At 35.9% G+C, this 15,427-nt stretch overlaps 1 protein-coding gene and 1 long non-coding RNA gene across 5 annotated transcripts; both read left to right on the top strand.

The window, feature by feature from the left end:
* Positions 1 to 2,292: 2,292 nt before the first annotated feature.
* LOC107481907 (alpha-1,3-arabinosyltransferase XAT3-like) lies at positions 2,293 to 4,343 on the top strand. The gene is made up of 3 exons (XM_016102257.3): positions 2,293 to 2,650; positions 2,749 to 2,829; positions 2,946 to 4,343. Exons 1-3 carry the CDS (start codon positions 2,509 to 2,511, stop codon positions 4,136 to 4,138), a joined length of 1,416 nt encoding a protein of 471 aa, XP_015957743.1. The 5' UTR covers positions 2,293 to 2,508; the 3' UTR covers positions 4,139 to 4,343.
* A 7,196-nt stretch (positions 4,344 to 11,539) lies between these two features.
* LOC127745750 (uncharacterized) lies at positions 11,540 to 15,353 on the top strand. 4 transcript variants are annotated; one of them, XR_008007187.1, is made up of 8 exons: positions 11,540 to 11,912; positions 12,151 to 12,206; positions 12,784 to 12,878; positions 13,062 to 13,171; positions 13,437 to 13,525; positions 14,113 to 14,209; positions 14,387 to 14,803; positions 14,882 to 15,351. It is a non-coding gene; the product is annotated as an uncharacterized LOC127745750 (long non-coding RNA). The 4 variants fall into 4 exon arrangements; XR_008007190.1 differs by lacking the exon at positions 11,540 to 11,912 and having other exon boundaries at positions 12,012 to 12,206; positions 14,910 to 15,353; XR_008007189.1 differs by lacking the exon at positions 11,540 to 11,912 and having other exon boundaries at positions 12,012 to 12,206; positions 14,390 to 14,803.
* The last annotated feature ends 74 nt before the right edge of the window (positions 15,354 to 15,427 follow it).

Raw genomic sequence — 15,427 nt, 5'->3', positions numbered from 1 at the left:
GCGAACGCTATAACTACACCGAGTTGACTGCATATTGTGACAGAAATAAAGAACACCTGGTTAATTTAAGCCCTCACAAGATTTCGTCAAAATATAAATTTTAAATTTCTATTAGTAAGCTTTGTACCTCCAAAAATTTAAGCTTCAAATTTTCAAAAAGTTGATAACTATTGCAAAAACTAACATCAAGCCATAAATCTTACATTTCAAATTTCAATCTTAGTTTTTAAATATCTAACTTCAAATTCTCTACATTTAAATTTAAATTTTAAATTTTAATTTTCAAACTCAAAATAAACCAAGGTTCTATTTTCCTAATTAATAAATAACTTCCTTAAGATTAAATAAAATATACGGATAGTCACAAAAAAATATGGATATTATCTAATAGAAAGAGAATAAAAAAACTTACTTCTTTATTGATGATTCCGGCTACGTGAGTAACGCTGTTGAGCTGGTACAAGCGCCTTTCATCTTTCATGGTTCCGCTTAATAATACTTCTCCAATAAACTCACCCTAAACCTAATCTTTTCTCTCTAACTCCTCTGTACTTTCTCTCTCTATCTTACTTTCAAACCTTATGAAATGAAATCCGCTATAACCTCACTCGATTTTTATAGTGATCCACATCCTTCATAATTCACGACAAAGTCTCGTGAAATACTCTCACTGCGTACCTCTTCATAAACTGCTACAGGATGTAGCGGTTTATGTGTTTGCACGATTTAAACGTAAACCGCGATAGAATCTAACGGTTTACATGCAAGTTGAATCCGCGTTAGAGTGTCACAGTTTACATATAGTTAGGAATGTTGCGATTGCGTTTGGTTTTCTAAAATGTTATATTTGAGTAACTTCATCTTCCATTTATCAATTGTCCTTCTTTCTATTTATCATAATTATTTGATTTATTAATATTTTTAAAAACATACTTAAAAAATATAATACAAACTAATTAATAAATTATTAAAATACAAAAATAATTAAAAAATTATTTATTATTAAAAAATAGAACTTTATATAACTATTTTATTTATAACTTAGTCAACCAATTAGACCAATCATATAAGAGATGATGCAGTGAATTCGAAATAGCTTTAAATTTAAGTTTAGGGAGAACTAATATGTTTTTTCCATCCGGCGATCCCTGTCCTAACAAAAATTGATTAAAAGAAAACATAGTAATTCGAACCAATTTACGTTTAAAACCACGAGTGGAATTAAAACGAAAAAACTCAGAAACATTGTTGATCGAACATTCGCACTGTGAGGGCACATTGTAGTTATATATATATATTATGTATGCTCCTACTCCCACAATTTACTACCTAACGCTGACTTATAATCTATAACTATAAAGATCAAAATTGGCATGCGATGTAACAAAATATAAAGGTCAATGATTTGTTAGTTGGGTGTTTTGTGTTTGGATTATTCGATACCTTGCTTCTAAATATGTTGAGTTCCTATACGTGCATCCCTCCGTGTGTCTCAACCTGCTAAGGACTAGGGTGGTTGCACTCCGAGATAATCAAATCCAAATTAACAATTCTACCTAACTTGGAAAATAAAAAAATACTAATTAATTATTTTATGAGGCACACGCATTCCTCTACAAGAAATCAAACATATGGTACCATTGGAAAGCCCCTACTACTTCTGCTTCATCATGCACCCCACCCTACTGTACAAAAACAATTAGAAAAATACTAAGCTTGTTAACATGTCTTACTCTCTGCTACCAAACGCCTTGTTTCATTTGAATGTATTCTCTTGCTACAATTAACGTTAATTTATTAATTAAAACCAGCTTCAATTCAATTCCTGCCGACAATCTAATTTAACTTTTGTAAACTCTTCTTATATATGATGCCACGTTCATCTATTAGGTTATATTCAATATACTATTCTAATTATAAATTGGTCCATCCGTCCATGCTACACTTTAATCATTTTGTGTGTGTCCTTGGTTTTTTGTTTCTTACGTTAACTGAAGTGCCTTTCTTCATGCAGAAGTTGATTCTATAAGTAAAAATAACTTTGTGACACCAACTATGGAAGTGTAGTGCTAGCTAGTAGTGGTACTAACTCAGGGTGATTGCAATAATTGATGATATGAAAAAATCAAAAAATTTTAAAGAAGCTGTAGTTGGTTAATATTTTTCAAAGTGGGCCCTGCAGGCAGTTCAAGCTGGTTGATACATGAAAAAAGAAATAGAAATAAAGAATACAAGCTAACTAATAGTAATGATTGTAAGGGATTCCATGTCTAAACAGTCAACCAAATAATCATATTCATTCCTAGGGAATACTATATTAGTATATAGAGAATCCTCCTGGTTCAAGAAAGTATGTGGAGGCCAATATACTAGTTGTGAATGGTGATCCACTAAGCATAAATGGCTTCAATTTGTTAATGTGAGACAGCATTTTAGTTAGTCTCCTCAGTGCTCAGAGCTGCATAAGATTGATTGGTATTATCTGATCATATCCATCCAAATTCCAAAATGATGTACAATTCAATATTTGCCAAGAGCTTTAGCCGTTATGAGCAGAAAAAATTGGGATATGGAGCATTTGTGGGATGCTTAATAATAGTTTTGAGTCTTTGCACAGTCTTTAAGCCTTACATAGGTTCTATTCATGATTGTGAGTCCTCAACTCTTAGCTCTTAATAAACATACATGCATGGTGGATTACTCATGTTCATTTCTTAGTTCTTACTTCTTGTTTCTGTTTCTCTACAGTGAAGCTGAAGCTCTATGTCAGCATTGACACCAAAATGCTGATGCTGAATGAAACTAGCAGCTTTCCACAGATAGCCAGCGGTAAGACATTGATTCAGGTCCATTTATAATTTGATTCTGATGAGGCAAATGATTTTGAAAACTTGAATAATGGTGATAAGGCCAATAATTTTGACAGAAACTTCTTCAATTTACAGTTGAAGAGACAGAAACAAAGAAAATGGAGCAAGGATGCTTTTCAGAAGAAAGGACAAATTTTTGCCAAGTACAGGGAGATATCAGAGTCCATGGAAAATCCTCCTCTGTTTACATTGTGACACCTGAAACAACAATCTTGCCAGAAAACTCCTCGTGGACCATAAGGCCTTATGCGCGAAAGGACGATGCAGAAGCAATGAGGCGTGTAAGAGAATGGTCAATAAAGGCAGTGAAAGATGGCATGAAATTCCCACAGTGCACACAACATCACAGCATTCCAGCTGTGATATTCTCTACTTCAGGCTATATTGGCAACCACTTCCATGAATTCACAGACATCATCATCCCACTGTTTCTGACTTCTAGACAATTCAATGGACAAGTTAAATTTGTCGTGTCCGAAATGCGTCCTTGGTGGATTTCTAAGTACCAAGCAATTCTCAGTAAGCTGTCCAATTATGAGGTCTTGAACATTGACAAAGATGACAAAGTTCACTGCTTCCCAGGTGTGAATGTTGGTCTCAAAAGGTATCCGAAAGAACTAAGCATTGACCCTCAAAAGTACTCCTATTCCATCAAAGACTTCAGGAGTTTTCTGAGAGACTCTTATTCACTGAAGAGAGTTGATGCAATCAAATTGAGAGAGGAGGGTGAAGATGAGAATAATAAGAATAAGAAGCAGCAGCCAAGGCTTTTGATTCTTTCAAGAAGAAGAACAAGATCATTCACTAACACAGCTGAAATAGCAAATATGGCTAGAAGCATGGGATTCGAGGCGATTGTAATGGAAGCTGGTGGAAGCATGTCAAACTTTGCAAATGTGGTGAATTCTTGTGATGTGCTGTTGGGAGTTCATGGAGCTGGCCTCACTAACATTGTTTTCCTTCCTGAGAATGCAGTTTTGATACAAGTAGTTCCTCATGGTGGTTTCGAATGGCTTGCCAAATATGACTTTGAATTGCCCTCAAAGAATATGGGACTAAAGTACTTGGATTACAAGATAAGTGTAGAAGAAAGCACTCTTATTCAGCAATATCCACAAGATCACATGATCATAAAGCACCCCCCATCCATTGGGAAACTTGGATGGGAAAGATTCAAGTCTGTGTATTTGGAACAACAGAATGTGATGCTAGACCTCAATAGGTTTAGGCCTACATTGCAGAAAGCCCTTGAGCTATTGCACCAGTAATATAAGTACCTGTTCACGGATGAGTCTTTTTTGTTTTGTTGTTATATTTATCCATTGTTTTTCAAGTAGTGTACAGAATAAATGATGAACAAAGAAGTCATCATGTGGCACAAAACATTTGTACTTGAGGGGAAACAATGTTCAGTGGAGTCGAGATTACATCTTGCAATAACAAACAATTTATTGTGTGCCTTGTGAAATTAAATTGAAGTTGGTTCAGATGCTTACTATCGGAATGATGTATAATAGCGGCAAATGATAATAACTTTAGAGTTATTTAACCGAACTAATTGGATGTTTTTGCTTGGTTCATCCCATGATGTATTTTTCTCTGGAGGCATTGCTTGGAAGGAGTCTTTGTCCCTTCTATGAACCTACTGCATATTCTTATTCTACTTGTCCTCATTGTCTCCTTTACTATTCGCTTTTGGTTGCCTAAAATATAAGTATAGTCGAACTTAAAATACAACCCAATTTGGTGTCTCAAACTTACCAAACAGTGTAACTGTGAGGAAAGCAACAGTTAATAGAAACTTACCAAACCATCACAGAAGAAAGAATAGCAAGTTTCAAAAAAGAAGAATGTTATGAAATGCCTCGAATGAAAATCCAGTCAAGTTTGTGAACATCTAATAGAAACTTTATGTATAACGCAAGTATCAACACATTCACCCAATACAATATACAATACAATTTGATAAGGCAGCTCGTACTCCCGAAGCCATCTTTTAACACTAACGCCCAAAATAAAGCAGCATGCAGTGCAGTAGCTACTCCAGAAATGAGCATCATTGGAACTCCAATGTTCTGTGTCGGTAGAAATCTAGTCTGACACTGGAGAACACTAGAAGCAAAAAGGTATGGAATGACTGAACATATCTTCCTGCTTCTGTGGAGATTTCGTGATCTTGGCCAAATAAAATCAAAATGGATGTTGTGTTTGCCAAAACAATAGAGATGGGTACGCAAAGGATGGTAAGAACAAGCATGGCTCGTGTATGCCTACATGTGATGCTGTCCTGCTCCATATGATTGGCCACACAAGGTATCCAACCCACTTGCAATTCCCATCTGTCATTGTATGAAACCAACAAGGAGTTGAACACAAAGTTAGTTGATTCAAAAGGAACAGTTGGCAATGAAGTAATTGCTTCTAGTTTCCATGCCATGGAAGGGTGTAACCAGCTCTGATTGGTGTTGAAATATTTTTTAACAAATTCTGCATCAAATTCAAATTATAAACGAAAAGAAGAGGAGAAAAATTCTATTGGTGAAACCGTAAAAAGAGTGTTAAGAGATTAATGTAAAAGGAACTAAACCGATGCCAGTGATAGAAGTTGATGGTTTCAGTGGCTAAGAGAAGGGGGTTGAATCTTAGCCCCTTTTTCGCTTGTTAACACTTGCTGGACTTTGAAGAAACTTTTCTGTTTTTAGCTCGTCCCTAGCCACGAGACATTTTCATTTTGTCTCGTCACTTGACACGAGACATTTTTTATTTTTCATCTGAACAGTAAAAATAGAATTGAAGTAGGAAGAGAGAGAGAAGATTACACCCAGATATATCCTGGTTCAGCTGCTAAGTGCAGTGCAGCCTACATCCATTCTCCATCACAACAATGATGGAATTTCACTATAATCATCCAGATTACAACTTGTAAAGTGCTAACCCAACTTACAAGGGGATTCCCACAGAATCATGAAACACAACATAGATGAACAAAGGAACTCTAAGACATCTATGGCTTTTTTCTTTTAATTTTGCACTCTCTGCCTTTTTCCGCTCTATGGCTTTTTCTTACAAACCTCACTGTTTGCCTTTTTCCATGAGACTCAAGACATGACAAAATTAAACAGAAAAATATTAAACAGAATACATTGAAGGAGAAGAAGAACTGCTAGCTTAGGTAGCTCTGAGAACTCTGTGCCTTGCACTCTCAAATCTTACTCCTTGAATCAAACCATGACTGTTCACCCCTTTTATAGAGAAGTGAAGCCTTCACGGTTGAAACACAAACCCGAGCTCAGCTTCTTTTCCTTCACAACAAAACCGGTTCGGCCACTAAGAGAGAAGAGGTAACTCATGCAAAAACCAACATGCAAATACCTCTAGTCCTTCCTTGGTCATCACTCTTCATCAATCCGATCACTCCATCCTTGGCTTCCTCTCCAAGATGGATTTCTGACCCTTGATGCTTTATGATGATGATGACTTCATCTGCTTCAATCTCTGCCTTCAACCATCACTTCACCACTCTAGCTACTCCCTGTGGTGGTTGAGCAGAATCAAAGACAAGTCATGCCTCCAAAGATCTTCCTTGCTGGCCGAATCTTCTTCCTTCTTTTTGAGTATGAAGGATCCAAGATTACCTCTCCAAATCTAACCATATTTGGTGACAATCTCAGTCACTACATACTTTTGGTTTTCTTTTTCCTAACGCCATCATCACAATGGCCTCTTCCTTGCAACTAGCTTCTCTGTTATTTTTACTGATAGTTTGCTTCATCCCTCCTTTCCTGCTAGACAAGACCGAAAGAGAGAGGAGAGAGAACAGAGAAAAACTTGCAATGTAATTAAAGAAGAAAATGAAAATGAGTTAGGTTTACATTACCCATGCCTAGCCTCTGCTTCCTTCTTCAAATTACTTGCTTCTACCATCTTCTTCTCTGACAGTGAGGTGACCGAATGCAAAGAGAGAGAAGAGAGAGTAGAAAGAGGAAAAGCAATGGAAGTAATGTGTGATATAAATTATAATCAATTAAAATCAATTAATCCCACTTTCCATGCTTTTGCCTTGTAACGTGCATATCTCAATAAATGCCATCAAATCACTTTGCAATTTCTCTTTCATGTTACCAAAGCAATTAATTCTAATTTGAATTCCATCACCTATAAAAAATGGCATCCGTGGAAGCATGCAGCTATAACAAATTGGATTTCACCATGTTAAGAATTTGCTTAACCATTGGGCTCTATTTCCTTTTTAATTTTCGAACCAACCTCCTTGTTGGGCTTCAAGTATATTTTCCGGGTCCAATAACCATAACCATAATTCAGCCTCTTAATATAACATTGTTGTACAAGCTGAATGTATTTGTTAGCATAATTGGCTTTCCAATTTTTCTTTCTTTCGACCCAATAATAAAATCTGCAAATAACAAAATTGTTAATTAACATATGTTTCATGAAAATTAAATTAATAATTTTGTAATTAATATAATTAATAATATTTAGTCATCACAAATATTAATTTAGAATTTTCCAAACTTGTCAGAAGTAAAGGAAGTGGCGATGGAAACGCTGGAGAGAGTCAACACGCTTATCTGACCAACGAACATTATTGAAATAAGTTCAATGGTGAAATTAAGGAAATTCACCATAATTAAAGGTCGTGCCAAATATATTTGCTTTTTCACTTCTTTAATCACTGACCCTAACTTATTTTGACGGGATACGTGAGGTTACGGTTATTATTCTCGTATTGTCCCTCCATGGACTAATTTATATGTTTTTACACAAGTTGTGGAGTCAAAAAATTGATGAGAAGTTTATGAGAAATTTATAAGGAAGAAAAGACAGTTTTCGAATGATAGAATTTATGAAGAGTTCTGTGTTGCAACACAATAGGTTAGGTTTGTATTTAGATATAGGATAGAAGTTAAAAAATATGTATCATGTAATGCAAGTTACGGGTAAAAAAATAAACAGGGTAGAAGTAAAAGGGTAGGTATAATGTATATTGTATAGAAAGTTTTCAGAACATTAGTATTTCGTTAATAATTAATATATATTTTATATATCTATTTATTATTATAAAGTTGGGTAGTCCCAACGGTAGGCTACTACCCAATCTATCGACAGTTGGCAAAATTTCACTGTTCCTACTTTTTTTTCTAAAACTAAAATGGGGAAGACAATTGTATTTCAATTTGTGTTTTGCTCCTCGGTAAAAATTTTTCAGCTGCTGGAAGGTTATTGGGGGAGATCTTTATCTAGCGGGTTGAAAAGAGTCATTCTCGCAGCAATTCCAAAACCACCATTTAGCGGAAAAAAACGAAAATGTTAGCTTTTGATTGGATGATTGGGGTTAACAATAGATTGAGAACTCATTGTCCCTAATGGAGAAGAGGAAAAGAAGCATCAAGTTTTTTCAAATTCTAAGATACCTTCTTATCCGTTGTGTTTAACGCATGTTAGAGCATCATCAATCCCAAAACGATAGAAGGGTAATGGAGCGTACTGCAATAATTTGAGCGGGATCAAATTTTGGGCGCAATTCTTCAAAAAAATTTCAAATTTCAATCCTTTTTTTTCTATTGAGTTAATAGTCAATTTCGTCCTCGAAAGTGTGCCCAATCTCCATTTTCGTCTCCGAAAGCCAAAATTAATAAAAAACGTTCTCGAAAGATACCCGTGTTGATCACGTTCGTCCTTCCGTCTTCTCGGTTGATAAGATGGCAAACGGCCGTTTACGTGGCCCGTTAACTGCCAACATGGCAGTGAAGTAGGACGACGTCGTTTTGGTTGAGTGAGCCAGTAGCGTTGAAACGTCGCCGTATTGTCTTCTGAAGAGGTTTTGAAACATTGCGATGCCTTACCCCTGTCTCATATCAACCATCGCTGTGTCTTTCGCTTCAAAACGTGTCGTCTCCCACAAGGTATGCCCTAAGCGTTTGACCGAAGCTCTGCACCACCCCGACAAGGATCGTTAGTGCTGCTCGACGATTACAGTGGAAAGGCTTTGGCCGTTGAATGCAGAGTAGATGTTATACTGGAGCAGCATTGCTAGTAAAAGAAGGCATTGAGACGTTGAGAGGTAAGGATTGAACTCATAATATGATTTCTTGTGTTATTCTGTGATGTGTGTATTGTTACTGTGGTGGTGTTAATGTTCGTCTGATTTAGGGTTTATTAGTGTTGTTTTAGCATTTTCGTGTGTGAGGTTGTGTTACTTTGTATGGCTCTGTGACAGTAGTCAGTGATGTTTGAATTTAGTGATGGTTCTGTTGCATTTTTTTTTTTTGGGTTAAAGGTTGATTGGTACCAACTGGGTGTAGTAGGTGGTGATTGATACAGAGCAGTTGTTGCTGGTCATGTTTGTTTATGATGTTTTCGTGTTTGTCATTGTAGATGGAGGGTCCTCCCATGACCTTTGTTTTTCACCATGGTGGGTTGTTTAGGACGGGTGAGGATGGAGACATGGTTTATGAACCTGATAATACAGAGGTATTGATGGGTGTTGAGGGAGACACACTTAATGTATTTTTTGTAAGGGGTTACTATAAGGAGTTGGGATACATTGAGGCTGGCAATTGTTGGTGAAAAGTTCCTGGAGTTCCGATTCCATCTGGGTTGAAGAAGTTGGTGACAGATGCTGACTTGATTGCAATGTGCAAGGATTGTAGGAGGAACCACCATTTGATCAACCTATACTTTGAGGACTGCATCTCACAGTCCTATGTAGTGGACAATATAGGAAAATGTGTAGCTCTTCTGGAAGCAGGAACTAGTAAGAAGAAGAAGTTCAGTTCCCAGGCCAAGATGCACTACTCCCAACTTGTAAAAACTCCCATAGTGAACCACCCTCAGTCGAAGAAACCAATCTCTGAGCCCACTAAGGCAGCCTCACAGCCCAGTAGGCCCAAAGCTCAGCCCAGTAAGCCCGATTCTTAGCCCACAAAGCCAGCCTCATAGCCCAGTAAGCCCAAGAAGCCTTATTCTCATCCCACCAAACCAACACATCAAGCCTCAAAGACCACCTCTCATCCCATAAAGACTCCCTTGCATTCAACAAAACTCCACCCTCAACAAACCAAAACCAACAATCAGGGGAAGACAGCCCCACATCATTCCAAAACATCCTCTCAACCAGCCAAGAACCCAGATAGTGATAACAAGAAAAGAAATACCAGTGCATGCAGAGTAACAAGATTCATGATCATTAAGGGGATAAGTTCTGGATTTGTGGCTGTTTCTGCTGAGACCATTAAGGGGACAAGTTCTGGAACTGCTAAGCGGCTGGAAAAATTCATGACCTTTGTGCCTACTCCAGGCTTCAAGGCTCCAAGGAAGACTGATGACAAAGTTTGATTTGTTAGGAATGTGTAGTTGTTGACTCATTTTGTGTATGAAACAACATTCTGTTTGTTGCTTTTGTGTGTGGTAATTTAGTCTCTGGACAATGTATTTGTCAGTTAAGAACCATATGACTTTGTTCTGTTATTTCTCTATTAAGACAATGTCACAATTAGCTGTCAATGACAACTTACTATTAAGATTAACATTACTTACTATCTTCATTTTGTTTATGCCTCAACATAATTCATGCAAACACAGAATTAATTGCCAAATTTTATAAAATTATCCACATTTGACAGGGAATTGCTTCCAACTTCAGATAACTACTCCCATTCAAATCAACAATTTCAATACATCATTACATGTTCATACAGGATAACTGGATTCATTTAGAAGTACATAAGAAACAACAAAGTATCACAACTACTACAAACAGCAAAATCATTAGCAGTTTCAAAGCTCTAACTTCAGCTTCCAAAGTGCCCAACTTCCATGCCACTTTCACCCTCCATTCATCATTCTCACCTTCAACCTCCATATAAGCTCCTGCATCTTTCTTTGTACCACACACACCCACTGCTTCAAATTCATCATCATCAACCCACTTAAAATAATTGCAGTGACTGCCCTTCTGCAATTTTAGATGGGAGTAAACAAAAAAATCAGAGAACACCCAACAGCATATAAGAACATGAAAAAGCTTTAACTTCCTTTACTATCACTCACCCTGTACCTTGGACATGCATGGAACAAACTATTCGGATTCTCCGCTGTCCCAAGTTTCTTAATCACAGTTTTCAGCCCACAGAAACATGATCCATCATGAGCATTCACCTTCCTCCTTCGCATCGAAACACTGGATCCATGACTATCGTGCGATGCATGTGACAAACCGCCACCACAACCACCATCTCCTCTCTCCATCCAAGCAACCAGGCCAGGGATTACGCCTCCCACTTACCTCTACTGCCACCGAAAGTAATCACCTCGATGTATTTATCGTTCGAATTTGGATTAGGATTTATAAACTCGAAGGACTAATTTGATTGCTTAAACAAAACTTATCTTGTCAGCAACAACATCCTACAGCCTGGCGTTAGCCAACTTGACAGTTAAACGGGCCACGTAAGCGACCATTTGCCATCTCATCAACCGAGAAGACGGAAGGACGAACTTGATCAACATGAATATCTTTCGAGGGCGTTTTTGATTAATTTTGACTTTTGGAGACGAAAATAGAGATCGGACACACTTTCGAGAACGAAATTGACTATTAACTCTTTTTCTATCTATTTCTGGGTCTCTCTCTCTCCTTCTCCTTCACCCACAGAAGTCAGAATCACTCTATTCTTTCGACACTCTTTTTCCTTTTTCTCTCTTCTCCGATCGTCCTCTTCATTTTATCTTCATCTCACCAACTGAAAATTGTGTTTCAAGCCTCTGGGCCGCAGATGAAGCCTTTCTTTGCCTCCACTAGTCAGCTATGGAAGGAGCAGAAGCTAGCCAAAAAACACGCAAAGTTCGTCATCAACACTGGCACTCAAGGTGATAAAGAGCTCATCAACAATGTCCACTCTTCCACTTCCTCTCACCAACTGTAGCCTTAATTTTCCCTGAACTGATAGCTTTCATTGTTGGCCTCAAGGAGCAGTTAATTGAAAACAGAGTCCTACATCAGTACATCTTGCTAAAATCATGGTAATTTTTTATTTTATTTGTTTAAGTCTTTACGTTTCTTAACAGTGTTTATAATCATGTATTCTTATTAAACTTCATGTTTTGGTGTTTATAGCAGCGAACAAAGCACAGAGCAGAGTTCCAAGAAATTGTGTTTTGCTGTTACCTGTTATTAAATATTTTTTCTTTATTTTTCAAAGTAAAGAAAAAGGAAACATTTTAATAGCTATGCTGAGTTCAGCTGGTTCTTCAACTGCAGGTCTTCTTGCGGAAGGGAAAAAGAGTCGGCTAAGGTAGAAGAAGAATAGACCCTCGGTAGTATTCTTTTTCTTTGAGAAATCATTTTTGGCAAAAGAATGTATTATTTCCTTCAGAAATGGTATGAATACAATTTGTAAATAGACTATTGAAAGATTCGAGGCTTTATATGATGCCATTGAAAGCATTGATTTGTAGATGTATAAGATTCAGTAGTTACACAATCAAACACAATTACTACAATATTCTTTTATTAGTGTTACCTAGATTATTTCTTTATCAATAATAGGTTTACCATTGTAATTATTTTTTAGTGAGAGTACATAAAAAAAAGTACATAGTATATAAGGTGTAATAACTCAACAAATATTTTCTAAGGGGGATTTTTCATTCTCTCCAATAATGAGAAGAACCTATCTCTCTCCCTCTCTTAATCCTTTCTGATTCATCAAACCATCAACATCACAGCTTGAACAGTTTAGGGCATGAGATTTTCTTCAATTAGAACCGTATGTATTCTCATACCCATTTTGTTCTTTTTGGTTTGGAATTTAATGAGAAAATTGAAGCTATTTTTTTTTAAATATTTAGATGTGTATTCATTTTTGTGCATTTTGAATCTTGGAACATCAAGTACACAAATTGGGCTTTAGACAAATGGGCTACTTGGTGAAGGAGAATGCTTTGCTTTCCAACACTGTCAGAAGATTAGACAAAGATGTCTCCAAGGTGCAAATTATTAGTATACAATAAAACAATTGTCTTTGAAGGAATAATTGTTATCTTCTTGGCTTCATTTATCGATTTTATTGAAGAGTTTAGGACACATACAATTCTAATTATGTCTCTCGCTTGAATCTTTCACTCATTTCTTCTCATAACCACATTCTTCCCTTCAAATTCAAATTGCAGACAAGAAAACCACATGCAAATGCAAAGTAAAGAGAACGATGGACATAGGAGGAGCATACGCTGTTTCTAGGAGCCATAGTGCTATATGGAAGAATGACAGAGCATGGAAGGTAATATTTACTCCATCAACACTTACTTTTATAATTTTTTATTCTTGTGGCATTTCATCTGATGCATATTTGGTTTGGATTGCCAATTAATCTAGAAATTTATTTAGGCTCAAAATTTTGAAATTGATGTCATTGTTTGTTTCCTTTGCTTTTATCTATTGAAATTTGATATGGTAAAAAAAAAATTGTTTCAGTTACTATCTGTCCTTTGAAATTGAGTGGTTTAGGCATTTATAGGTTTGGCAATTTTAATATCTATTTACAGGTTCGCTAGGATCAACTTCCACAAATTCAGAGTACTTTGCCTCTGCCTAAGCACTTGCACCACCATTCATGGTTTGCTTCTTATTATATGTATGCTTTTTTTCTTTTGTTTTTTTATTAATCTTTCCTCTGCAAGGCCTTTTATTTGCTATTATGAGAGCAACAGTGAAAAAAAACAACAAAAAAAAGATTTTAAAATGAATTTAGCTATTTAACTATATAAATTTTGTTCATAAGGCAATTCTTATCCTTTTTAATGCTATAATTGTTGTTATGTTTAGATGATAAAGTTGACCAAATAACCATTTTAGTTGTTTTAAAAGTAAGCTAAAATTTATATTTAAGCATATCTTGATGAAGAAAATCAAAATGTTGATTCAGGTAGCATTTGCAAGAGGGGTGCTGAAAGGTTCAGATTTGAGGATAGCTCATAGTTAGGCCTTTTTTCCTTTTCAGTTATGTTAGTAGTTAGTAGCGTTAGGGATATAGATGTTATGGTTTAGGTTTATGTATATTTTAGCTTTTCTTTTACCTTATTGCCAATAATATTCAGTTCCTTCAGCTATTTGGCATTTATTCAAGAAATTGTTATAAACTTTAGGTATATTTTGTTTGATAATTCTCAAATAGTATATATCTCAATAGCATATAATGAATGAAATTTGTTTGATGAAAAGATTCTGGAATTTTGAGAAAGAAAGTGAAGAGGTGGGAGGTCAAGGTGTTGGGGCTTAGCTCAGAGATGGAGAAGAAATTGAGCAGCTCATCAAGGAGGTATTTTTTATTTGAATACCAATCTATTGTTATTTTATTTTATTTTATTGAGACTGTCTACTTACAAAATCAGAAGTTTTGATTGAGCCATTAGAAGGGCATGTTGTCCCCAATAAAAAATTTGGGCCTGTTGTTATTTCCTTTCTTGAATATAAGATGATAAATTTTTTCATAAAGGAGGGTGCTGATGAGGAGGGTGTGGAACCAGTGAAGGAACAAGAGGAGAAAAGTGTTAACTAGCATTGTTTTGAAAGGTAATGCATGTTGGATATTGTTAGCACTTGCATGCTTGGATATTGTTTTCAATCATTATGGTCTATATTTGCACAGTTGTTTTCAATCTTTGAATACTCAGGCATATCTGTTGATGCATAGCTAGAAGTGCAGTTAGTATTTCTTTGATGTTGGAACAAAGCTTTAGAGAAGAGAACTAATTCAACAGGTGAGACATAGTGATTTTCAACACCATATCCTATTGTTGAGTTACTTCCAATATTGTTGAAGAGCAGAGAAGTAGATTATGTTGTTGAAAGGTACAGCTTATGGTGGTGTCTGATCCTGCAAGTTGGAGTGAAAGTGGTCTTATAGTAGAAAGTTAGTGATCTAGCACTCTACTTTTATAAATTCTTATTTCATAAAGTATTTTTTTATATTTCTTTTGATGGTTTGCAGACCTTGATGACACTCTTTGTGCTTACAGTTCTGGGTTGTCAGCTCAAAAAGCAAAGAATATTAAAGCTACCAGATTGTTAACATATAATGTTTTGTTACTGTCTAAATGAATAATATTTAATAGTTGATGGAATTTTATTAGGCATACTTTTTGGTTTATTAGATAGTAAAACATTTTAACTGTTGATATCATGGCCCAAAAGTTCAGAAGCTCTTAGATCAAACAAGCTCATATTCAATTACTGTTGTCAAGGAATTAAGAAAAATCATTGTTCTTAACCTATGTTGCTCATGTGATATCATCCTAGATAGTCCCCCTATATGGTTCCCATCAAGAATAATTTGATCGACTAGCAGAGGGTGAGGGAATTTTTTTTCGAAAAGCTTTCAAAGATGCTATCAGTTTGTAAAAGCTATAGAAGAAAAAACCAGCACAATTATTTATTCAAAGAACTAAAAGAAAATAGTTATTTCACTAGGTATGAGCCATTGGCAACTGAAATAGTTGATGGTTTATATGATTTATCCTTTAAGGCATTACATTTT

Source organism: Arachis duranensis, chromosome 3 (assembly GCF_000817695.3).
Source record: "Arachis duranensis cultivar V14167 chromosome 3, aradu.V14167.gnm2.J7QH, whole genome shotgun sequence".
Classification (NCBI taxonomy): Eukaryota; Viridiplantae; Streptophyta; class Magnoliopsida; order Fabales; family Fabaceae; genus Arachis; species Arachis duranensis.
This window is presented reverse-complemented; position numbering and strand designations above follow the sequence as displayed.